The 25,111-nt window shown below is 39.7% G+C and overlaps 2 protein-coding genes across 14 annotated transcripts in view; one reads left to right on the top strand and one right to left on the bottom strand.

Moving 5' to 3' along the window:
- SLC17A4 (solute carrier family 17 member 4) overlaps positions 1-23,927 on the top strand; it is a 29,079-nt gene extending 5,152 nt beyond the window's left edge. The window contains exons 2-12 of one of the 4 annotated variants that reach the window (XM_005553830.5): positions 1,999-2,125; positions 9,394-9,599; positions 10,458-10,691; positions 10,775-10,862; positions 11,328-11,414; positions 14,024-14,142; positions 14,262-14,423; positions 17,628-17,760; positions 17,845-17,992; positions 18,931-19,021; positions 20,049-23,927. In XM_005553830.5, coding sequence (XP_005553887.1) covers positions 2,035-2,125; positions 9,394-9,599; positions 10,458-10,691; positions 10,775-10,862; positions 11,328-11,414; positions 14,024-14,142; positions 14,262-14,423; positions 17,628-17,760; positions 17,845-17,992; positions 18,931-19,021; positions 20,049-20,183 — 1,494 coding nt within the window. In that variant the 5' untranslated portion in view covers positions 1,999-2,034 and the 3' untranslated portion in view covers positions 20,184-23,927. Of the gene's footprint in view, positions 1-1,998; positions 2,126-9,393; positions 9,600-10,457; positions 10,692-10,774; positions 10,863-11,327; positions 11,415-14,023; positions 14,143-14,261; positions 14,424-17,627; positions 17,993-18,930; positions 19,022-20,048 lie in introns of all 4 variants that reach the window. The other 3 variants (XM_074038734.1, XM_015449805.4, XM_015449810.4) reach the window with 3 other exon arrangements.
- Positions 1-25,111, bottom strand: part of SLC17A1 (solute carrier family 17 member 1) — a 157,840-nt gene that overhangs the window by 79,624 nt on the left and 53,105 nt on the right. For 2 of the 10 annotated variants that reach the window (XR_012434159.1, XR_012434160.1), the window contains 2 exons: positions 24,947-24,997; positions 22,473-23,296 (listed from right to left, as the gene is read on the bottom strand). The exons of 2 other annotated variants lie outside the window; for them this stretch is intronic. The gene's annotated coding sequence lies outside the window, so the exon portion shown is untranslated. Of the gene's footprint in view, positions 1-15,957; positions 16,337-22,472; positions 24,998-25,111 lie in introns of those variants that run through there. 6 more of the 10 variants (XM_045390582.3, XM_074038737.1, XM_015449814.4 and 3 more) reach the window with 3 other exon arrangements.

Below are 25,111 nucleotides of genomic sequence, written 5' to 3'. Positions count from 1 at the left end.
ATTGCTTTAAGGAGTGTCCTGAAACATACTATTCTGTGTGGCTGTGCCTATTAGTCTCTGGTACACACCATGAAGCAGCAATACAAGTGAGAAGATGCAGCTTGACTTCCTGAAATAATAGCTCATTTCCCCACATTTTTGACTAAGCTTGGTGGTAACAGTCTTTTAAAATGTTTATGAAAAGTAATAGGTAAGAAATAATAGGATCTTGTTCTTTTAATATCCATGTCCTTGATAGTGAAGTGATGCACATTTTCCCATGTTTGTTCTTAATCTATATTCATATTCGTTCCAATAGTTTCCTACTTTTTACCAATTTACTGTATTTTATTTTTTTATTAGCTAGAAGTTGAACAAATACTACTTCATATCTGATAGAATGCTGTAATCAATTTCTCCCCTTCTAAAAGTGATCTTTTATGGTATCTATTATTATCAAGTCATCTTTTATGGTATCTATTACTATAAATAAGTTTTGTTCTTTTCATGTCCTGCAGTATCCTTAAATATGTTTAGGTGTAGATTCTTTTCATTTCCCTAGCTTGAGACTCATTTTGATTCCTGAATCTGAGAAATCTTATGGTTTCATCTATTCTAAAAAATTCCTATCCGTTATTTCCTAAAGTATTGCCTTTTCTCAATTCTCTTTATTTTGTCCTCCTAGAAGTCCTATTCAACATACATTGGACCTTTTCACTCCATTTTCCAGTTTCTTAACTTTGCTGTCATCCCTCATCATCTCACTGAGCTTTATTCTGTATAATTTACATAGCTCACTGCCTTTGATTTTGCTAATTCTTTCATTAGCTATGTCTAGTCACTTAGTTTAAAATTTTAATGCCTAATTATTTTTGTATTTCAAGTAGTATCTTTTTTAAATCTGCCTGTTCTTTTTTATACCTTTTTATGTTTTAGGGTCCATATTTTATTTCTTCAATTATTTAAAGCATACTTATGTAATGTCTTTGTCAGTTTATTCTATTTTTGGAAGTTCTCAGTAGTTTAATTTTGCTATGCGTTGAGTCTGAAAACTTGTTTTGGATGGATAATTTCTTTGAGTGTTTATAATTTTTTATTTTGAGCTCATAACATATAGAGCTTCATGTGCAGTAATTCTGTGTGATCTGTTTTGAGCGAATCAGACTGGGCTTGATTCTTTGGTCAGTTTTTTAGCTGGGGATGAATTCTCAGACAATGAAGGAAATATGAATTTCAACCCTCAATTCTCCATAACCTAGATACGAACTTTCACAGTGTTCAGGTAAAGTACTTTATTTTCAAACCACAACTCAGGACAAAGAGGGTTGTCACTGTTATTGTTGAAAGGGGAAGAGCCTCTTTAACCAAGTTTTGAACCGCTTTGAGGCATCTAACTGTATATTAGAATCTCCCTTATAATCGCCTCCCTGGCATGGGCCTATGGCTTCATCCTTCATCCCCACAGGGGCTTAGATCTCAGGCCCCCACATCACTGAAATTGATGCTTCTGTGCCCCAATCTCATGGTCACTGAAGTTAGCGCAGACATCTAACTTGATGGATGTATCTCTTACTGTCTTTGCAGCTATGTAAAAGGGTGTTTGCTATATTTTATGTAATATGTATAGGCGGTTATAATAGTTTTTCAGGTAATTTAATCCACTCGAATCTCCTAGATGAAATTGCAAATAAGGTTGTCAACTTTTCATGTCCATTTAATACTAATATCAATTTAGAGACATGGGAACACAGAACTAGAAAGGATATTACAATTTATGAAGGCAATCCAGGCCAGATTCCTCACTTGTGAGACACAGATACTAAGACCCAGGGTAAACTGCGACCTTTCAAAGACCAACCAATTGGTTAGTGATGAAGCCAGGATGACAAATTAGTTTTCACGAACCCTAATCTAGCACTTTTCTTATAGAACAACATTTGCTCCTAGTTCTTAGAAAGAATTGGGGCGGTATCATTTAAGATTCTCTCTGTATTTGCTTTTGCATTCTTTTTATTTTAGTAAGTAAATGTCAGTCCCTGGGAAGAGAGAACCAAAATGTCTACTGGACCAGATGTCAAAGCTACAGTGGGGGACATTTCCAATGATGGCAATTTAAATATGGCTCAAGAGGAATGCTCCAGGAAAGGTAAAATCATGCACAGTAATCTGGTAGTAAATAAAACTAGGATCTATGGCACCTTGACTTGTGTTAGTAAATAAAACTAAGATCTGTGGCATCTTTTGTTGATACACATCATTTTCCTCACTACCACCAATTGCCAAGAATTCTATATGGCTATAAATAGTTATTGATAATTATTTCATTTCTCACAAGAAACTTTGAAGGTATATAAGACAGGCAGGTATCATGACATTATTTAGAGATGAAGGAAAAAAATCAGAGCAGGTTCTAAGTAGGAAATATAGAAACCAACCTTGGCTTGTCTGATTCTAAGCTCAAGACATGTCCCATTGGTTCTCTCTGCTCGTGTTAAATCCAAACCTGACCCCGATCCCAAAATAGGCTTTTTGTTTCTAGCATGTCATAGAAGTCACCTTTCTTCCTTTCTCTTATCTATATTAAAATATCATGCTTTTCATAATATGCATTAAGGGAAACGGTAGAACATCTTATTTTACCCTAAATGCTTAATGAGTTATGACTATGTTATCCATTAATTCTTTTAAGGATATAGTCATTTCATAAGATAATGCCTTTAAAAGGCAAAACACTAACCAAGATGGAATGCTTTGTAATACTCAACATTTTAGCCAGTTTGTCTGTTTTGTCTGTTAAGAATTATGCATATCTTCAAGAAAAGAGATTTCTCCTAATCTTGTCCATCACAGAAGAAATCAGGAAATTTGCATATTAGTACTCATCCTACAACTAGTCACCATTGGACCCAGAATTAATACTGTTCCAGTAGTCTTGGCTGAAGGTCTCATCTGTTTCTAAGGACTTCAGAGTCTACTAGACTATACCATTGGCCAAATTATTTTATCATTCTGTCTCTCCCTCAAAATTGGTAATGTGAAGAACTTGTGAGTAAAATTTTACCAAGGTACAGTATGGCATACTGGATAAAAGCACAGGTCAGAAATCATAATGCTTGAGTTTGCAATCCTGATTCTGCCATTTTTGAGCTCATTATTACCACTCACATAGTGTCCCTTCCTCAGCCCACCTTTTGGCAGTCATTGGGAAGTTCATCTATAATTTGTCTAAAGTGGAACCCCTATGGTCTTCCTGGTTTCTTCTATAGTCTCCTACAACATCTGGCCTACCATGCCACCCAGTCCTCTGGTGACCACTCTGGGCTATAGCTATACTGGACAAGAACTTTGTAACCAACTTTACCCCAGCTTGTTGTTTCAAACAGCATCATGCTATTAACACTCATCCTTTTTTGGCAGTCTCATCCTACCTAATAAGGCAGAACCCCAGCTACTCCTCCAAGCCTTACCAAGTTATTTTGTTGTGTATACGAGTATTTCTCACAAATGCTTAGGAATAAACCTTGCTGATTGCTTCGTCTGTTGGTGTCCAACATCAGTTTTCCTCTCATCTCCTTCTCTGGCTCATGCTTACTGGGCATGGCTGGATCTTCTGTATCAGACTCCCAGGGCACTACTGGGGCTTTCTACCAGTACTCCCATCCCCAAAAGCTACTGATGTCTTTGCTGTGCTTCTAAGACACTTAGTGAGCTGAATCCAGGTGTTCCATGGGATGTGGAGAAATGCCCCCTCCCCCATTATCTGGTCACCTGGTTACACAAAGGAACTGCTCCAATAACCTAGAAACCTTGAGTGAAAAAAGCTGGGCCTTCAGGTTCTGCCTGAAGATCAGTAGTTTTTCTCTCTCAGGCTCAGTTAGGGATTTCTGGGGCCGGGCTGGAGACAGACATCACTTTGACCTTCTGATCCCCTTTCCCCCAGAGGTCCATGAGCTTCTGTATCAGTCTGAGTTATATCACAAAATCAAAAGCAAATCTAGGTATTTCTGAGAAGAAAGATTAATATAGGGGACTGGAAGATTCCACAGATGTTGGAAGGCTAGGGAAGCAAAAGTCAGGTTGGTTACTTTCAGAAAATCTGGGACATTACACTACCAATGATCCCAGCCATGTGCATCACAAAGTGGATGTTTTTGAGACGGACCCCTAAAGTCACAGGCAGAAATCCCATGTCTAACATGACTGATTCTCACTTATCAACCTGCAGCTGCCTCCAGAGCATAGTGGTTTCTCACTGAGTTCAGCCTGACACATTGTGCCAGCATGTCCTCATTTGTGGAATCTGAATGGAATCCTGAGGATTGTAGCTTCCAGATATTTGTGCCTCTGTTACTGTGGAGACCACAGAAGGGTGGGAAAGGCACTGAGAACAATATCAGGGACAGTGTCCTTTCTCCATATCAAATGCCTGCAGGGAAGACATATTGCCCCCCTCCATGGGGAAGAATGCCATCAGAAGGCCCATTTACAATAGCACCCCCTTCTGAAAGCCGTGGAAATGAGTAAAACAAGCACGACACTTGAGAAAGTATTTCCATCTAGGTTGAAACTAAGGAATTATTCCTACCACACACTACAAACTCCAAGTCTTGCAGACAGATTTAATACACTTTGGAAGAAATAGAGAGAGGAGCCAAGAGCTGATAAAACTCCCATCTTTGAGGCATGGTGCAGTGTTACAGCAAGAACAAAGAGGATGCTGTGGAGCTTCAGCTCGTGCTGCCCAGCTTGGAGTGGCAGTGTCCAGAAGCTGGGCAGACCACAGACCCCATGAGCCCCTCAAGGGTCTACAGTGCTGGGATGTGCTGGGTGAAGCGTGCATGGGCCCACGTTCTGCAGCTTTCCCCTCACGCTTCACTGGCCTTTCTGATCTGCAATTTAGCATTAGGGGCCAGTGCTACAAAGCAGAGGAAAATATGAATGATTGCAGAAATCAACTTGGAAATTTGGAAGACGTTCTCTCAAATTATATAATGTTATTGCAGAATTAAAATGGTACAGTAGTTAGCTTCCCTTGAATTGGTGAAGGAATTTCCTACCTCCTCCTCCCCACCTGCTGCCACCAGCCCACCCACATACACCACCGCATCATAGCTGGGCCTCAAACCAGCATGGATGGCCCTGTGCAGGGGTTTCAAAATGTGAGAACAAAATCGCACACGACTGGCTTTTATAGTCCAAGGCTGTAGGGGTGGACTACAAGGAACCTACGTAAATATGTTTGCATATTTACGTAGAAAGAATAAGGTAAGGCATGTGTTAGATAGAAGAGAAATCAACAGGTACACTTATGAAAGAGCACAGTTCATTATAATAGCTGTCACATAATGAGTGCAGGCCGTATGTTAGACCCTGTTTTAAGCAGTTTGTATATATTAATTCATTGAATTCTCACAACAATCCTTCAGGGAAAGTGCTACTAGCATCATCCCCATTTTGTAGGAGCCTGCTCAGGCACAGAGGGATGAAGTAACATATCTTAATCATCCAGGCATAAAGAGGTAGCAGCTGGATTCAAATCAGCTGTTGTTAGCCTTTACATCACACTGCTGTGCTTATATTATTACGGGGAAATTGAGGAATATTTTCATTTTCAATTTCTTAAAGTTCTCAATGACAATAATAATACTAAAGCATAGAGTGTAGGAAGTAAATCAACAGAAGAATATGGAAGAAGTCCCTAATATAGAGGAGAAAGGAAACAAAGGAGGAAAAAAATGTCAGTGCGGAATTAAAATGGAATTAGCAGCAGCAAGGAGAAGACAGATTTGAAAAAGGGAAGAAAACAGAGATTGTATAATAAAAAATGAAAACTAGTTAATTAAACATCCAATTCACCGAGCCTACAACTTTAAGGAAATTACATAGAAAAATGAAATAGACAACTTAAATGTAGAAAATAGTGTGAACTCAAATCATTAAAAAATTGGATTAAAAATATATACAAGAGCTGATTCTTTGATAAAAGAAGATGCCACTCAATGCAATAAAAAAATCCACTACTCAGATTAATCAGGCAGAGATATTAAATACAAGCAGTTATGAGAAAATAGGAGACAGTAGCATCGAAAATGTATAAAAGCTAATTATAGGGAAAGTACATAAGTAAATGATTTTCTAGGAATTAAAATTTATAATTATAAAAACTTTAATTACATAATCATAATTTACTTATTAAAATTTAATATTTTAAATATAATTTAATTATAACTGTAGAAATTATGATTTCTAGGAATTATACATTTTGTGTTTCTAATTTATAAATCTGAATAAAGAAAAAAATTATACATGTCAAAAAACATCTAAGAAATGAAGAAACTTGTCAAAAAGTTATTCGTTTTAAAACACAGAAACAAACAAATATATTCTAGTAGTTTCACTAGAAAAATTATATGAGAGTTTTAAGGAGCAGAAAATGCCTATTTATCCTGTGCAGAAGAGTTCCAAATAGTTTATATATAGCACTCTATCTTCTGAAAATGGAGCTTAGCTCCTTACTCCTTAAGTGTGACTGGTGCTTGTGACTTCTTCCAGAGTACATTTGTACATATTAATTCATACAAAACATTAAAAGGAGAAAAAGAAAAAAGAGAGTAATTTTACAGTGGAGCAACCTGACAAACACTACCTCAAGCCAGGGGACCAAGATCAACTCAATAGTAAGAAGCCTTGTTGACAGTGTGTGGCCATAATATGATGTGACGAGAATGGCAGTTTACCTCCATGGCCTTCCTCTCAAAAACACATAATTCCAGTCTAATCATGAGAAAAATATCAGACAAATTTCAATTAAGGGATGCTCCACAAAACACCTGACTGGTGCGTTTCAAAACTATCAAGGTCTTTAGACATTTTCGACTACAAGGTATTTAGAATACATTTTAGAAACAAGGTAAGTCTGAGAAAGTGTCATATACAAGAAGAGTCCAAGGAGACATGACAACTAAACGTAATGCGGTTCTCTATATGGGATTCTGGAACAGAAAGGACATTAGGTAAAACTAAGATAGCTGAATAAACTGTGGACTTTAGTTGTTAATAATATATCACTGTAGGTTTATTAATTGCAACAAACCATAAGATATTAAACCATAAGATATTAATAACAGAGGAAATTTTGTGTGAGATATAGAGGAACTCAATAATTCTATAAATCTAAAACTGTTCTAAAATCAAAAATTTATTAAGAAGAAAAATGGCTATGTACCTAAAACATTTCAGGTCATAGATTGAGATGGAAGCTTATAACTTAAAAAAAAAACAAAGCTACTATAGCAAAAAATAACACACCTATATACATAAACAACATTTTAAGCTCAACTATACACACTAAATAAAATTCTAGCTAAAACACTAGCCAAATACATCATGTTTTTAAATTTTGTAATAGCCTATTAAGAATAAGAAGAGCCGAGGCGGGCGGATCACAAGGTCAGGAGATCGAGACCACGGTGAAACCCTGTCTCTACTAAAAAATACAAAAAATTAGCCAGGCGCCGTGGCGGGTGCCTGTAGTCCCAGCTACTCGGGAGGCTGAGGCAGGAGAATGGCGGGAACCTGGGAGGCGGAGCTTGCAGTGAGCCGAGATCGCGCCACTGCACTCCAGCCAGGGGGACAGAGCGAGACTCCACCTCAAAAAAAAAAAAAAAAAAAAGAATAAGAGATCATCCCAATAATACAAAGGTGGTAGGCTATTATAATTATAATGAACTTACATAAACTTATTCAGTTGTTATCACAGTGCCTTGATGTAGACTCTATTATTAATTCCATTTTTCAGGCAAAATTTGGGGGCCACAGAGAGCTCAGTACCTTGTCCCAGAACACACAAGCTGGAATTGGAATGCAGGTGTCTGATTCCAGGATTAAAATACATTTTATAAAACTTATGTATTCCCATAAAAATATTTAAAGGTAGTAACAGAGTAGTTTAATATAATTAAAGGACATGTCATACCAATAACCAGCAGCATACCTAATGGTGTAATGTGAGAAGCAGTCTCAGTAAATGCAAATATAGCTGAGGTGTCCATTCTTACCATTCCTGTTTTGTCCATTTTTTTGAAAATACCAGTGAATTAAATTACCCAGGAGAATGAAATAAGTGTTGCAAATAGTAAACATAATCAACTACATTTTTCATTATTTGTACATAATTTGTCTTTCTTTATTGAATCAAAACCCAATGGGGAAAAACCTGATGAAAATGATAGGAAAAAGAGCTCAGTTACACAACAATTAAAAAGTACTTTACAAAATTTGTGAAGGCCTTAACTGAAAATAACTATTAATTGCAACAAACCATAAGATATTAAACCATAAGATATTAATAACAGAGGAAATTTTGTGTGAGATATAGAGGAAATTTTGTGTGAGATATATATAAAATTCCACCTTGGACTGAGTAAAAGACCAATACTAGTACATGGGTAGGTATCCCTTCTTGACTAGAAGACAATACTATAAATGTGGCAATCCTTCTGAATTTAATCTGTCATATCAATATGACTGATCAAAATTCCAATGTAGATTTTCATGGATGGTGCATTGGCTGGGTTGGGAATGGGGAACTAAATGCTCTCAGAGTTGAACCAAAGGTAAGAGCTGTAACTTAGCAAGAGCATTACTACACAAAACGAAACCATGCTGTTCATTCCAAGAGCATTTGCTCCCTTTCAGAGCCAAGAAAATGGCATCTTCATACCTTGTGATCATACATTACCTTTGGGATTTCTCTACAGGGATAGTGGATGAACTCTTCCCGCTGTTGTCAAACTAATGTGTTTGGACTCAACCACAGGGATATCCCCAGAGTTCCTATGGAACACTAGCAAATTTTGTGTAAGCATAGATTATAGTATTAAGATGAAGTTTAAATACTTCTATGATCTAACCATCGCCTATTTTTCAAGTTTCATCTCTCCCCAGCCCCAGACAAGCTAATCTTCCATGTTTCCTGGTTATAAATGGCACATCCAGCTATCCCAGCTGCCCAAGCAGGGAACTTGGGAGTCATTTCCAGCAATTTCCTTTCTGTCACTGTCCATATCCAATCGGTCACTGCTCCCAGCCAATTCTTTCTCTAAATCAGTTTCTTCCCATTCCCATTCTAATCTTCTCATCCCAGAGCCCTGCCTGAAAAGCTCTCCCCTAATGTTTGTTCTGACCAACTCCACACATTCTTCAAGTCTCTGTTTGAGAAATGCTTCTGAGGGAGCCACCTCCCCCATTACCTCCTAGGGGACAGAAGTCCACTACACAACTACAGAGGAATGTCTCTCTCTCTCTCTGTATTTCTGCATCTCAGACAGATACCAATCCTCTCCTTCTTCCAGACTTAGGGAGAGTGGGAGAAAAGCATTCTGATTGTGACTTTGCATGCTCTTCTCCTCTCAGGCTTTTGTTCAGTCCGACATGGGCTGGCCCTCATCTTGCAGCTCTGTAATTTTTCAATTTACACCCAACAAATGAACTTGAGCATTGCCATTCCGGCTATGGTGAACAACACAGCTCCACCTAGCCAGCCCAATGCCTCCACAGAATGGCCCTCCACTGACTCCCAGGACTACTGGAATGAAACTCTAAAAGAATTTAAAGCAATGGTAAGTTTAATGAGACTCTGGACTCTTTCTTTGACTCAAATAATTTGACTTAAAGACTTACAGTGAGATTCATTTAACCACTAAGTATTTACTGAACATGTACTATGTGCCAGGAATGGCACAAGTACCTAAGTATCAGGCCAAGCATGGTGGCTCACACCTGTAATCCCAGCACTTTGGGAGGCCGAGGCGTCCTTACTAAAAATATGAAAGTCAGCTAGGCATGGTCGTAGGCACCTGTAATCCCAGCTACTCTGGAGGCTGAGACAGAAGAATTGATTGAACTGGGGAGGCGGAAGTTGCAGTGAGCAGAGATCGTGCCACTGCACTCCAGTCTGGGTGACAAAGAGATTCTGTCTTAAAAAAAGAAAAAAGAAAAGAAAAGAAAAGAAAGGAATAAAGAACATAATAAGTATCTAAGGGGATTGCGTCACTACTTAGTGTCTATGAGTGTAACCAGGGGCTAAGTTAGAATAAATGAAAAATTTTACCATTTAGGGGACATAAATTCTTCCCCTACAATGATGAAAATCTGTACAAAATATATTTCACAGATTTGTCCGCTTTCTCTTTCTTCCACATATTTTTTTAATTACCTTGCTTACGATGCTTTCTTCTTTATAGACTTTGTTTCTTTACGAGCTCTCTTATATTTTAATTTTTGGTTAATTGTGTCAGGGTGAGTGGAAAGAGTATGTTGGGCATATATTTTAAATACATGATACTGGTATATTGGGGCAACAGAAGAGATGTAAAAAGAAAGATAACTGCCAATTATTTTTTTGCCTCTCAAGGCCTCACAATGAAAACTGTCAATTCTTCAACTAAAGACAAACAGTAACTCTCTTTGTCATCTAGGCCCCTGCATATGACTGGAGTCCTGAAATCCAGGGAATCATCCTCAGCTCCCTCAACTATGGCTCATTCTTGGCTCCAATCCCTAGTGGCTATGTGGCTGGAATATTTGGAGCCAAGTATGTGGTTGGTGCTGGCTTGTTTATTTCCTCATTCCTGACCCTCTTCATTCCACTGGCAGCTAATGCAGGAGTGGCCTTGCTCATTGTCCTCCGGATTGTACAAGGCATAGCCCAGGTACCAAGATGTTTTCCAGGTATAAGTAGAATATAGGTTCCAGAATGACCTCAGATCTCCAAGAATGGAATTTTTCCCCCCAGGTTATGGTATTAACTGGTCAATATTCAATTTGGGTCAAATGGGCTCCCCCACTGGAAAGGAGTCAACTCACCACCATTGCTGGATCAGGTAATTGATACCCTAAACCCCACTTTTAATGCACTGTCCAAGAGAACTCAGCAAAGTCCTGTCAATAGAACCAAGATCTTATATATCAATCACTCTGTCTTCATAGTCCTTGCTTTAAAGCACTACCCCATACTGCCTTTCTTGATTGTAACTGAATGACCTGAATGCTTACTATGTGCCAAACATTCTTGTGTTTTGCACATATTTTCATCTTATCCTCAAAGCAATTTTATAAGTCAGCTGTATATAATTACTTCCATTTCACATATATGGAATTTCAGACACAAATAGAGTAATAACTTGTCCAAGATCACATAGTTACCAAGTGAAGGAGCAGGATTTGAACCTAGATAGTTTGACTTGAAACTCATACCTTCCCTCACTGTGCAACTCAGCATTGTAGAAAGCACATAGAGCCCCAAGATGGGTCCTCTCACCCAGAACATCCTCGCTTTTTCTGTTCAGGGTCAATGCTGGGGTCCTTCATCGTTCTACTCGTTGGTGGTCTTCTTTGCCAGACCATAGGATGGCCTTATGTCTTCTATATCTTTGGTGAGTTTGCTTTTCAAATCTCAAATTTTTATGACAGAGAATTCTGTGATTCAATTTGTCTATGGTTAACCAAATCCTAATAGATATGCATATTTACATAGCTAAAGCTGGTAGTGTTCAGAGTCAACTGTGTTTAACATTTAAGTTTCAGCAGCCTTGAGTGTGTAGGTAGAACAATCTTATGACGTAAGAGGCATCATAACATTCCTTACTGCTTCTAAATTTAACCTAAAGGAATTCAGAGCAAATTATTTCATAAGATGTTGAAATCTGGTCGGGCGCGGTGGCTCAAGCCTGTAATCCCAGCACTTTGGGAGGCCGAGACGGGCGGATCACGAGGTCAGGAGATCGAGACCATCCTGGCTAACCCGGTGAAACTCCGTCTCTACTAAAAAAAAAAATACAAAAAACTAGCCGGGCGAGGTGGCGGTCGCCTGTAGTCCCAACTACTCAGGAGGCTGAGGCAGGAGAATGGCATGAACCCAGGAGGCGGAGCTTGCAGTGAGCCCAGATCTCGCCACTGCACTCCAGCCTGGGCGACAGAGCGAGACTCTGTCTCAATAAAAAACAACAAAAAAAAGATGTTGAAAATGTTATCTTAGGCTAGGCGTGGTGGCTCATGCCTGTAATCCTAGCACTGTGGGAGGCTGAGGCAGGTGGATCACATGAGGCCAGGAGTTTGAGACCAGCCTGGCCAACATGGTTAAACCCCATCTCTACTAAAAATACCAAAATTAGCCGAGCATGATGCTGCTTGCCTGTAATCCCAGCTACTCAGGAGGCTGAGGTGGGAGAATCGCTTGAACCCAGGAGGTGGAGGTTGCAGTGAGTCGAGATCATGCTACTACACTCCAACCTGTGTGACAGAGTGAGACCCTGTCTCAAGAGACAAAAAAAGAAAAAAAAGAAACAACAAAAAAGAAAATGTTATTTTAGTCAGACTACATTTTAGTCATGCTTTTTAATTTAATATATTCTTTAAAATTTCTCCAGCTATTATTATGGCAAAAACCACAATTACTTGGGTGCACCAACCTAGTATCATAGCCAGAAAGTTGTGTGACTGTGACCTAATCATAGGTAAAATGCTAATTAGAGTAAGAATCAACCAGTGGAGCCTGTAGGACAGAGCAGATTATGTAAGGTTCAGAAGCAGACATAATATACAGAGAGATGCTACAGAAAGGTTCCAAAGACACATGGAAAGTTCCAGAGGCAGTATTTTACTACGTTACAGTTTTACCTTCGTGGAACTGTGGTTGGAATCCGCTTAGCTGCTGTCAGCTAAAGTTTGTTCAATATTTGAAACATTCTCCAAAATCCCACCCCTAAATTGTTTATGGTAATTCCTTATAGTCCCACTAGTGTGTTCATTAGCGGGCGGGCCTCTTAGATCAAGGGTTTCTGTAAAATCAGGTCAATATATTCACCAAAAAAAATATGTAATGATTCCACAGCACACCAACCTTCAAAGTTTTTATCATGAAAACATTCAAAGGGCAGATTACAAAAATTATTCAAACAACGAGAAAATCTTACTGTGCTTGTGGTTTCGAGAAACAGTAAGGAGCATATACATAATAGAAACTCACTCAATATTTGTTGAATAAATATTAACATCCTCCAACCCCGATGTGCAACATTGCTAATTTTCATATCTATCCCTCCCCACTTGATTAAGTTCCCTGATGGCAAAATTGTGTCTTTGTCATTTTATATTCTTAAAATGTAGCAGAATGCCTGGTGTATAGTGGCTGCTGTATGATATTTGTGAAGGAATTTGTAAATGACATGCTAGCCAAACAAAGAGAGCTTATAAGATTTCTTAAGATTCTAAAAAGGGAATTTGAAGATGGGCCATATTTCCACTCAATACTGATAATGTTAAATCTCCCACTCTGTAATAATGTATATATCAGAAAAATGTCTTTGCTGAGGATTAATTTCATTTCATGTCTAGAAACTGGGTAATTAATTCCACATAATAGTGTACTGCTTCTCACTCATATGTGCTTTGAGGAAGATAAGAGATAGATACGGAAAGGTTTAATGATGAAAGGAACTCTGCAAAGCATGACTAGCAGGAGGGATGCCGACTGGTATGTGAATGGTGAGGGCATTTTCAAGCACGTGGGGCAAACACGCTACTAACTTGTAAGTGTGCTATAGCTTTAATAATAGTGTGTTTCAAAACCTCCCAAAACTCAGTGGTTTAAAACAATAATCATTTATTCCTGTGGTTCTTTGTGGGACAGCTGGGTGGCTCCACTGTCTGTGTCTGTCATCTGCCTTGGTCAAAGGATGAGCTGGAGCATAGTCTTCCAATAGCAGTGCACAAGACCCAAGAGGATAAGTTTAAAAAGAAATGTTTTTTAATGCCTAGACTTGAAACTCCTCCATGCCATTGGCAAAAGCAAGTTGTATGGCCAAGGCCAAAGTCAAGTGGTGAGGAAGTACCCTCCCCCTGTGATAGGGCCATGCAAGGGATAGATGTCAGGAAGAGTGGAGTACTGAGGCTAGTCACTCTGCCAACCACAGGAATCATCTTAGAGTCAAACTGAAAGAAGTACTTCCATCCATCCAGTGCTAACTGGATCCTCTTTTCCTAGGAGGAATTGGCTGTGCCTGTTGTCTTCTCTGGTTTCCTCTCATTTATGATGATCCTGTGAATCATCCCTTTATCAGTGCTGCTGAGAAGAGATACATTGTGTGTTCATTGGCTCAGCAGGTACATTGAGAAATTCCTCTGACATTTCTGTATGTCCCTCTAGATGTCTCAGAGATGCAGAGTGCGATAGAGAGAGCTGCCTTCTGATGGAGGGGACATTGCTGTGTGCTTTCTTCTAGGACTGTTCACCAGGCTGGTCTCTTCCCATTAGGGCTATGATCAAATCCTTACCACTCTGGGCCATTTTAATCTCTTATTTCTGTGAATACTGGCTTTTTTATACAATTATGGCATACACACCAACGTACATCAGCTCGGTACTTCAAGCCAACCTCAGAGATGTAAGTATAGAGAAAGCTCATTCTGATCTTCTGTTTAAATGCTTAAATATAGGGAGCTCATATATAATCCTGTGTCTCTCCTATGGTCACAAAATCGGGGGATTAGGACCAGGACCTCCATGTAGGAAATGGAGTCTAGTTAATTTGGATTCTGATTGATCTCAATGTGGTTCACTACTTACTGCAGCAGGATGATACATATGGTTCTAGGTCAGTTTGATTTTCATATACTATCATATTTTAAGGGCCCTGTGCAAAATTTTTATACTCAATCCAATCAAAATTTGCAAACAAGATGCTCTGCTGGTAGCATAAATAATAAAAATTAGCAAAACAAATTCTGCCTCTGAGAAAATTGTGACAGAGAAACATAAACAACATATGCTGAAAATAAGATATTAATAGGACATAAAGTCCCAAAAAAGACTTACCATAGACATTTGTGGAGTAATGTTTGTTTTAAAAAATCATTTTCATTGTTCAGTTCCCACCTATGAGTGAGAACATGCGGTGTTTGGTTTTCTGTCCTCGGGAAGGGGAACATCACACACCGGGGCCTATCATGAGGAGGGGGGTGGGGGGAGGGGGGAGGGATTGCATTGGGAGTTATACCTGATGTAAATGACGAGTTGATGGGTGCTGACAAGTTGATGGGTGCAGCACAGCAACATGGCACAAGTATACATATGTAACAAACCTGCACGTTATGCACATGTACCCTAGAACTTAAAGTATAATAATAATAAAAAAATCATTTTCATTCAAGTATAACACATAGAAAGAAAAGTGCATATATGTGTACAGCTCTCTGAATTTTCACAGAAGAAACAGATGCTCTGAATGGCTGACAGGAGCCTTTCAATTCCTGCTAGATGGATGTCTTAAAAGTGGCTAAGAGTGTATCAGATTTCATAACCTGTTAGTGACAGTTCACAAAGCCAGCGTTACTCTTGTACTCTCTGTACTCAGGAAGAAGCTTTCTCATATTGATTGGGTTCCTCTGGTGAAAATGTGCTAAGTAGCCAAAAGAGAGCTGATCTTCTTAGTAGTAGTCAGCATCTGCATGCAAGCAGGCTGCAGGCACTGAGATTAGAAAGCCCCAGGAGGGAGTGGCTCTGGGTCTTTTCAAAGAGGAGGAGGGCCAGAAATTAAACCAGAACCTTAATCCAGGGGATCAGGGGACCAGATAAGCAAGAGGCCAGTGCTAAGCAATAGACTTCCTGAGGCTGGCTGTTGGGAATGGCTGTTGGGAATGATTTGTCTCTGGTGTGAGGCTGGGTGGGCTTGACCCTCAGAGGCCAAGGCTGAGGAAGAGGAAGATGGGAGAATGAATGGAAAGACAAGTTGTGACCAGAAAGCAGAGCTTTCCAGGCTAAAAAGTTAAGAGACCTGGATTCTCATCGCCCTCAGGGTATTTTCTCACTAAGTAACGTAACCTTGACAGCCTTGGCCTACTCATCTGTAAAATGAACTACTTGAACCAGGTGAGAGCTGAATCCTTTCCATTGTTTGGATTATATACAACAGAGGAGTCTCCTTTTCATTGCATTTTATTCAATAGAATTTTAATTTACAAGTTTAATTGATAACAAGAAGGTTCAACATTTTAAAAACTATATTGAAACATAGAGTGGGTCACGCGTGGTGGCTCATGTCTGTAATCCCAGCACTTTGGGAGGCCGAGGCAGGTGGATCATCTGAGGTCAGGTGTTCGAGACCAGGCTGGCCAACATGGTGAACCCCCTGTCTCTACTGAAAATACAATAATTAGACAGCCGTGGTGGCGGGTGCCTGTAGTCCCAGCCACTTAGGAGGCTGAGGCATGAGAATCGCTTGAGCTGGGAGGCGGAGGTTGCAGTGAGCCGAGATTGTGACATTGCCCTCCAGTCTGGGCAACAAGAGCAAAACTCCATCTAAAAAAAAAAAGAGTGAAAAATCTTTCTTTCATTACTCATTGCTTTTCCTAATCTGCCCTGTCCTCCCAGACCATTCCAATGATCATTCTTTAAATTTCTTTTTTCGTTTTCTTTCTTTTTTCTTTTGACACAATGTCTCACTGTGTTGCCCAGGCTGGAGTGCAGTGGTTCAATCATGGCTCACTAAAGCTTTGACCTCCCAGGCTCAAGCAATCCTCCTACCTCAACCTCCCGAGTAGCTGGGACCACAGACGTGTACCACCATGCCTGGCTAACTTTTTGTGGAGATGAGGTCTTGTTATATTGGCCAGGCTGGTCTTGAACTCCTGAGCTCAAGTGATCCTCCCACTACAGTCTCCCAAAGTGCCGGGATTATGGGTGTGAGCCACCATGGCTGGCCTAAATTTCCTATATATATTCTTTTCTTGTTTCTTTATGAGAATGCAAGCATACACGAATATATATTCTTATTTTCCCAACTTTTTAAATACAAAACAGTATACTCTATACTCTGTAATATGCCACTATGCTTATACACTAGGTTTTTGCCACTTAATATGTCATGGAAATCTTCATATCAGTACATGAGAACCTTGCTGAGCAGTATTTGGATTGTTTCCCATCTTTGAGCAATGTTGCAGTGAAAATCTTGTTCATTTGTTACATCTTTGTGCAACTCTCTGTGGAATAAATTTCTGCATATGAGATTATTGAGTCAAAGGGTAAATGCACTATAAACTTTTATATTTGTTGTCAAATTAACCTCAATAGAGCACCAGTAATATTTGTGAGAACCTGATTCTCCAGTGTTAGCAACAGAGCATGCAAAAAAAAAAAAAAAAAGGTGTTTTTTTGCCAATTTGATCCATGAAAAATAGTGTCTCACCATAGTTTTATTTTGTTTTCTTTCATTATGAGCAAAGTTGGATACCTTTTAACATGTTTAGGAGCCACTTATTTTTTCTTTTTTTCTGTAAATTGTCTGTTATTATCCTTTGCCTATTTTTCTACTGGATTTTGGTCTTTTAAATATTTATTTCCAGGTGATTTTTATATATAAAGAGAGCATTAGTTCTTGTTTATTTTATTTATTTATTTTTTTTGCAAGCAGAGCTATGAACATATACATACTAAAACTATATTGGCTCATTACGGTAACATGGAATTTGTATTAAAAGTGATGTGTATATAAAGAAAAGCCGCAAATGTGGACAATCTGTCCAAGGTTGTCTGTGTCATGGTGTGGGTGGTAAGGGCGCATGTACCTGACCTAGTCTCTGGTCCTCAGAGTGGGATCCTGTCTGCCTTGCCGTTTGTTGTTGGATGTATCTGCATTATCCTTGGAGGTCTATTGGCAGACTTTCTTCTCTCCAGAAAAATCCTCAGACTCATCACCATCAGGAAACTCTTCACTGCCATTGGTAAGGGCGAGGCTGGACACAGGGGTGAATGTGGGAAGCTCAGAGCAGCCTCCAGTTTATTCTGTGTTTGTCCTCCTACCCCAGGGGTTCTCTTCCCATCTGTGATCCTCGTGTCCCTGCCCTGGGTCAGATCCAGCCACAGCATGACCATGACCTTCTTGGTGCTGTCTTCTGCCATCAGCAGCTTCTGTGAATCAGGAGCCCTTGTTAACTTCTTGGATATTGCTCCTCGGTAGGGACCTCTTTTTCCTCATCCTCTCAGAAACTCAGTTCGAGTCTAGCAGCCCTAAATATACTCTGATGTGAAAGTAAAATGTGGCAGGTGCAACAGGTTGCAGGAAATGTCAGCACCGGCTCTACACCCTACATCTAAATAATTCCTAGAAGAGACTCAAAGCTGGTCAACCATTGTGAACTTAGTTTTTCTGGGCATGAACAAGAGGAGGCAGTGGCCAGGCTCAGAGTCAACTGAGGGAGACTCACACAAATCTCCCTCTGTTGAGGAATGCAGCAGTTGCCTAAGGTGGAATCACTGAAAGAATTCTTGAGATTCTATAGGGTATGCTCATGAAAATCTTTAATAAAGGCAAAGGACACAGGACTGCAGGAGAAATATCTGTCTCTGATACAGTAAATACAGAGTTGACTGCGACTTACAAACATAGCTCCCAGGGTCCTGTCCCAGTCAACAGGACATCCTTTATCTTCAGATAATGAACCACCAAGAAATGTGAGAGATGCCTTTGTCTCAGAGGAGCCAATCTCTCATCTGCTGAGGGGTCTTTTATACCCACGGAGGGTATAAAAGTTACAAGATCAGACTCAACAGCAGAAGCCAAAGCAACAACAACAAAAACCTTACAAACCAGGTGCAGACCATCAATCTGACCATCTTGCATAAACAATGTTGACAAGTTAATAGAGGTTACCCGCTTGGGAGTACCAATCCCTAGCACAGGATTATACTAATCTTTAGTCAGTACATTTCATTCAGGTTTCACCAAGACTTACACAATTCCAGCCATCCCCACAGATAAGCACAGAGTTGCAACAGACCAGCTGAGATTAACCCTTTGTTTGCACGGGAATGTTTCCCTCCTTCTCTCAGGTATTGAGACTTTCAAATGTAGGTATACTTGGGTATAATAGAGTACAATCTCTCTCTCTCAGGTACACTGGCTTTCTCAAAGGACTGTTACAAGTCTTTGCACACATAGCTGGAGCCATCTCTCCCACTGCTGCTGGATTTTTCATCAGTCAGGTGAGGTCAAATGTTCTGATGAATATTCATAAGAGAAACCTATAGAGGCATGGTGTTTTCACATTTGCCTTGTATCCTACAAGATGCATTTAAAGTAGTAAAAAATAAACTAGTTTACATGATGACTAAAGATTAAAGAAACTTAAGACTCTTAAGTTTCCTAAGAATCTTACTGGTATAAACTTTACATGAATAGAGAAGTATGTGGCATTCTTCTTTTCTGCCATATACTTCATTTACTGGTGAAAAACACTGCCATATACCATTTACTTACAGTGAAAAACCACAGGAAAGTTAAAGAATGACTTTCCTGTGGTTTTGCACCAGTAAATCAGAAAAATAAATGAAGAATAACAAAGAAAGAGTATTCTTTATGAAATCAAGGCACTTATCTTTTTTGAAGCTTCAGTTCCCTCCCAGGCACTGACTAACAAGCTGTCAGGAAATGGTTGTTTAAAATGGAAATCCTCAAACTGCTCTTGTTTCTCCTGACATTCATTGACTTATTCATTCATTCATTCATTCATTCAATAAATAAATAAGTATTAAACATTAGTATGTGCCATGTGCTATTTAAGTGAATGAAACACAATTCCTTCCCTTGTGAAACCTATATTGTAGAAAAGAAACTGAAAGAAATCTATGAAAATAAAACATATGACATATTGAAGGTAACAGGAGAATAGCAAATAGCGCACAAGGGGTGTAATTTCTATTTTAATCACAATGGTCAAGGAAGTACTCACCGTAACCACTTGCTTGAAAAGGAATATTTAAGCAAGGACTGAAAGGAAGTGGAAGTGTGAGACAAATAGATATCTGGGGGAGGAGTGTTCCAGCCAAGGAAATGCCGTGCTGTGGCCTCATGGCAGAAATGTACCTGAGTATTCCAGGACCAACTGGGAAGCCCATGGAAGCCAGAGTGGAGGTCGAGGAGGGAGCAGTAGGACACAGAGCCAAAGCCTTTCTGAACCAAGAGGGACAAGAACTGGGTGACAGTTAATAACTTGTAATTTTCTGCCTCCAGGATTCAGAGTTTGGTTGGAGAAATGTCTTCTTGCTTTCAGCTGCTGTTAACATATCGGGCCTGGTTTTCTACCTCATCTTTGGCCGAGCAGATGTACAGGACTGGGCTAAAGAGCAGACATTCACCCACCTCTGAGCAAACCGAGAGATGTGCTAGATCCTGGTGCTTAGTTGTTCATTGTTTTCCCTCAGAGACATTTCCCTTTCATGCCTGCTTGACTGGTAAGCTGTTAGCTAGACCCTGTATATAATACTAAAGATTTTACTACGCCTGGACATTTTACAGAGGAAGAAAACAGGCTAGTTATTTAACTGCAAGCTACCAAAAGCAAAGGTGTGTTGAGATTTCTGTGTTCTCCACTCTTCCACTGTTATCCTGGTAAAAGCATCAGGGGTTGGGGACAATTTCTTTCCAAAGCAAAAGAGGAAGCCAGACCTTGGGACTGAGAACTGAGAATCACAAACGAGTTGTACCCAACATGCAGAAGATGAATCTTCAGAGCTGTCATCAAAAGAAAGCCCCAAACAACAGAATGCATAGTGTTTTCCATTGTTGGTGAAAAATGTCAAGGAGGAAAGAACAATAATGATTCCATCATGACAAGAGGAATGAACATGTCTGCAACTAATTGGAGCAAGATAGCACACTTTAACTCTTTCCGACAACTTCCATTCTGTGGATGCCAGCTTTGGAATCAGAGCCGCCTCTGGAATACCTGTGCTTCCAGAATCAGCTTTTGGACAGTTACCTTCTTTCTGGCCATTTTAACCTCTGCCCCACATCTGGTTTTTGGCTCGGTGCAGATCTTTAACATGTTAGTGAATGGACATTGCCCAGTGTCTCTTCTAGACCTTCCAACAGTTCTTCATGTGTCACTGCTTTTGGACAATGACCCATGATGTCTGCCTTCGTGTGCCCTTCTGACTGTTGGAATCCCACCCACCATTCAGTAGGATTCAATTCAATGTGGAACCATTCAACATTCACCTCATTAACCTAAAATGCCTTCCAAAGATGTATGTAAGACACACACTGCCCTAACCTCACTCCAAATGTCTGGAGAAATGTGTGCAGTGCTTTTGTTAAAGCCCCTATATGGGCAGCATGGAGGATCCTAAGACAGTAAAACCATTTCAACACGAAATGAATATTAATGCACACACACCTTGTGGGGATGGCAGAAATCAAAACCATACACAGTATTAAGGAATTCAGTATCTCAGGAGGGCAGATAACTTTAATCAAAGTATCACACAAGTGAATGTGTAATAACTGTAGAAATAACAAGTGGTTACATGGGTTATGAGAGTGGATGATAAGTGCACTAATCTGAATGTAAGGAAGGGCCACCCCTGCAAAGTTGCAGCTGAGCTGGGATCTGAAGGATAATAGTTAACTGGTGTGGGAGACTGACGGGAGAACGTTTTAGGAAGAAAGAACAGCATAAGCTAAAGTTTCATGGCAGGAAGGAGCAATTAGGTATCCCAGAGGATAGAGAATAAGGGAAGTATGATTTGTGAGGAGGCTGTAGAAGAATTAAGGTCAGGAGCACACAGGATGATGTGGGCCCAGTGAATGCGTTGGTCTTTGTTTTGAAATCAGTGGGAAGTGTCCTTGTTTTCAGAGGCTACTCTGCATGAGAGATTAGGTTGGAGTAGGAGCTTACAGTGTAGTCCAGGAGAGAACAATGGTCTCTGGCATGAGGGAATAGACATGGTGAGAGGTGAATGGATTATTTGATTTAGGTGGATTATTTGATTTAGGGAATAAACCTGACAGACCCCATAATTAAGTGAGAGAGTGGAAGATGTCCAGAGTAACTCCTGAGTTTTGGCTTGCTGTTATATTAATGCGATGCCTCTCACACAGATAGCAATTATACCCAAGTAAAGACAACAAGAAGGAAAATGGACACATGACTCTGGATTTCTCTTGTGAGATCTAGGCTACATTTACAAACGTATAAATCATCTTGATACAGGCAGTGATTACAATTTTTAGCATGGATGAGACATCCCATGGGTGAAAATGGCATAAGAAAAGGAAGCTTGGGAATAAGCCTTGAAGAATTCCAGTATTTAATGGTCAGCTGGAGGATGATTAGCAGAAAGAAAGAAAGAAAGAAAGAAAAAAGAAAGAAAGAAAGAAAAAAGAGGAAAGAAAAAAGAAAGAAAGAAAGAAAAAGAAAGGGCCTGAAAGATAAAAGGAAAACCAAGAGAATATGGTGCTAAGAAAGGGAAGGGAAGAGAGAATGTTTCCAAAAAAAGTGAATAGTTACCAATGCCAAATTTGCAGTGATCAATCCAGATGAGAAGTGAGCAGAAGGTACAGAAAGGAGACCACTGCTGAGAAGTTTGGGTATGAAAGGGAGGTGTCTTTTGATTTTGTGTTGCTATAAAGGAATGCCTGAGGCTGGGTAACTTATGAAGAAAAACAGGTTTATTTGGATTGTGATTCTGATGGCTGGAAAGTTCAAGATTGGGCATCTGCATCTGGTGAGGGCCTCAGGCAACTTCTGCTCATAGTGGAAGGTGAAGGAGTGCAGGCCTGTACAGAAAGCACATGGTGAGACAGGAAGCTGGGAGGGGGAGAGGAGGTGCCAGGTTTTTTAAAACAAGTAGTTCTTGTAGGAATGAACTCACTCACTCCTGAGGAAGAGCTTTAATTTCACTAGGGATTCACCCTTACGACACAAGCACCTCCTGCAAGTGGACCCAACATTGGGATTAAATTTCAATATTAGATTTGGAGGGAACAGACATCTAAACCATAGCAGAAGGAAAGAGGCAAGAAAGTAGCTGCAAAAGCATATGGGCTCAAATAAGGAGTTAAAAATAAACATGTTTAAGATTGTGAGAAGCTGCTAGCTGACAGAAAAGTTGCATATGCAAAAAACACAACAGACTACTGGAAAGTTCCTGAGAAGGTTGTGACAAGGGAGGAATTTTGTGACCTGAAGCCCGTTAGGAGAATGATGATAAATGGTGTGAGGACAGCTCCTGCCTTTTCACCCGATGGCCCAAGATGGTGTCTTTATCTGCTAGTGCAAGATCCAGGGAGGGTCTTATTTTTATATCTTTCTTCTTAGTTGGAAGAGAGGCAGTAAGTGGAGAAAGAAAAATGTCTGAAGTGCTCTTGTCAGACCAGAGGAGAGAGGCCCTGCAGGTTTCCTGGCAGGGCTGTAGCCACGCTGTTCCTCAGCTGCTTCATTTATGACAGTTTCCTCTACATAGTCTGAATACAAACTCCTAAAGTTCAGGAACCATGACATTCATTATTTTGTAACATCGTTAACACAAAGAACAACAGTATCATATACAGTAAGTGCCAGTAAATGCTATTGAATCACAGTATGAATCAACCAATGAACAGTTCTAGAGTGGTGGGAGAACAGTTAGGGGAGAAATGGATAGGAAGAAAAAGTACCAGATTTTTCTTTAATTCTATTTGTTTTCTGAGCATCGAGTCATCTAAACCTATGGATTATCTTTCTTCATTTGGAATTAAGATGTTAGAGTCTGGGTCTGCTCCATATCATTTCTCCAGCAGTCACCAAGCCAACCCCAGGCTCTCATCAGTGACAATTAAAATACTGCCCACCAGGGCACAACAAGATCACTTGCTTGTTTCTGAGCCACCCAATGTCTGCATTGTTCATCTCTTTTCCTTCCCCAGATCCTATTCTTTCTTTCTTATCTGTCACTTTCAGTTATTTCTGAAAATGAGTTACATTTCTCCCTGGGCCCACCAACGAGGGAGGTGACTTGTGCTGTTTCCTCTAAAATGGGCCATCCTTAAATTATGGAAATCTCCTAAAATTTTGCACTAGCTCACACATCTACAATGAGAAAGAATAAAAGTTGAAAACTGTGGAAAAGTCTTTCATGAAGCCTTAGAATAAAATTTTATCTTGTGTGTGTTTATTGGTTTAACAATCATTTATAAAGCAACTGATGCAGAGAGGAAGACTGAGATAAATCACCACCCCCATTTAAAATTCAGATATATTACATGTTACAAACAATACATGTTAAAAAACGATGCACACAGGGTATGTGGGAGGGTAAAACCAGCCCCTAGGACTCTTCCTACCACCTTCTTCCTGGTGCTAGTGACTGCCCCTCAGCCTTAGCCTTGTGTGCTGGTCGTCCTTCCCTTCAATAAGGAAGTTGTCCCAGGCTCTGCAAGTGCTCTATTTCACACTAAGTTTTGTAAACAAAGAAAAAAATAGTGCACACAAATATCATTGGTGAGTCCTTGTACCCAGAGGACATAAGAAAGCTTTTAAACATTTGAAAAAGATGGTCTTGTGTATTATATTTTTCTCAAGTTGTCTTCCTTGCCTCAGTGATAGGTTATCCTAAGCATTTTTTCACACTTCTCTCCTCTGGACATAAAAATAAATATGGCTGTCTGTGCAAGTTTATCATCCTTCCTCTTCCCTATTCTCAAAAATCTTTATGTAAAAGATCCAAACAACTCCAAAATTTTGCTAGGTCCAGGCACACAGTATGAAACCATCCATCAGTTGTTCTGTATCTATGTTGTATCCTGAAAACAAAACAAATCCAAACGAAGCAAAAAAACACAGGGCATACCAGTGGGGTTTGACACTCAAGTAGTTTGATACTGCCTCTCTCCCTAATAAGAATGTATTTTATCCACAGCAATAATAAGGCATACCTTTTGTACTGTTACCAAATTCTCATTCTTTGTAAACCAACTCGTTATTAAGAAAATGAAAATAAAGCCCCCCTTTGTGGTCCTGCACCCACCACATACTCTTTTTTTATGAACCCTACCCAAAAGTGTCACTAGTCCTTTCAAAGAACAATTGCTGTCTTCTGTGTTAACTGGGATAGTGACCTCTAGCAAGTTGGGCTGAAACTGGGCTTTACCTGGTTAGTAGGTGTCCAGATTAACTCCTCCGAAGTCATATTCTCCAAAACCTGAAAAGAGGGAGTGGCCAAGGTTCTAAACTGAGGTGTCAATCCAGGGGCCTATCTGGAGTAACAGTGAGAAAGGCACACACGATCTTTCCTTTGTATTGAAAATTTTTTCCT

Source organism: Macaca fascicularis, chromosome 4, assembly GCF_037993035.2.
Source record: "Macaca fascicularis isolate 582-1 chromosome 4, T2T-MFA8v1.1".
Classification (NCBI taxonomy): Eukaryota; Metazoa; Chordata; class Mammalia; order Primates; family Cercopithecidae; genus Macaca; species Macaca fascicularis.
The sequence above is the reverse complement of the archived record's forward strand: the minus strand, read 5'-3'. Positions and strand labels throughout refer to the sequence as shown.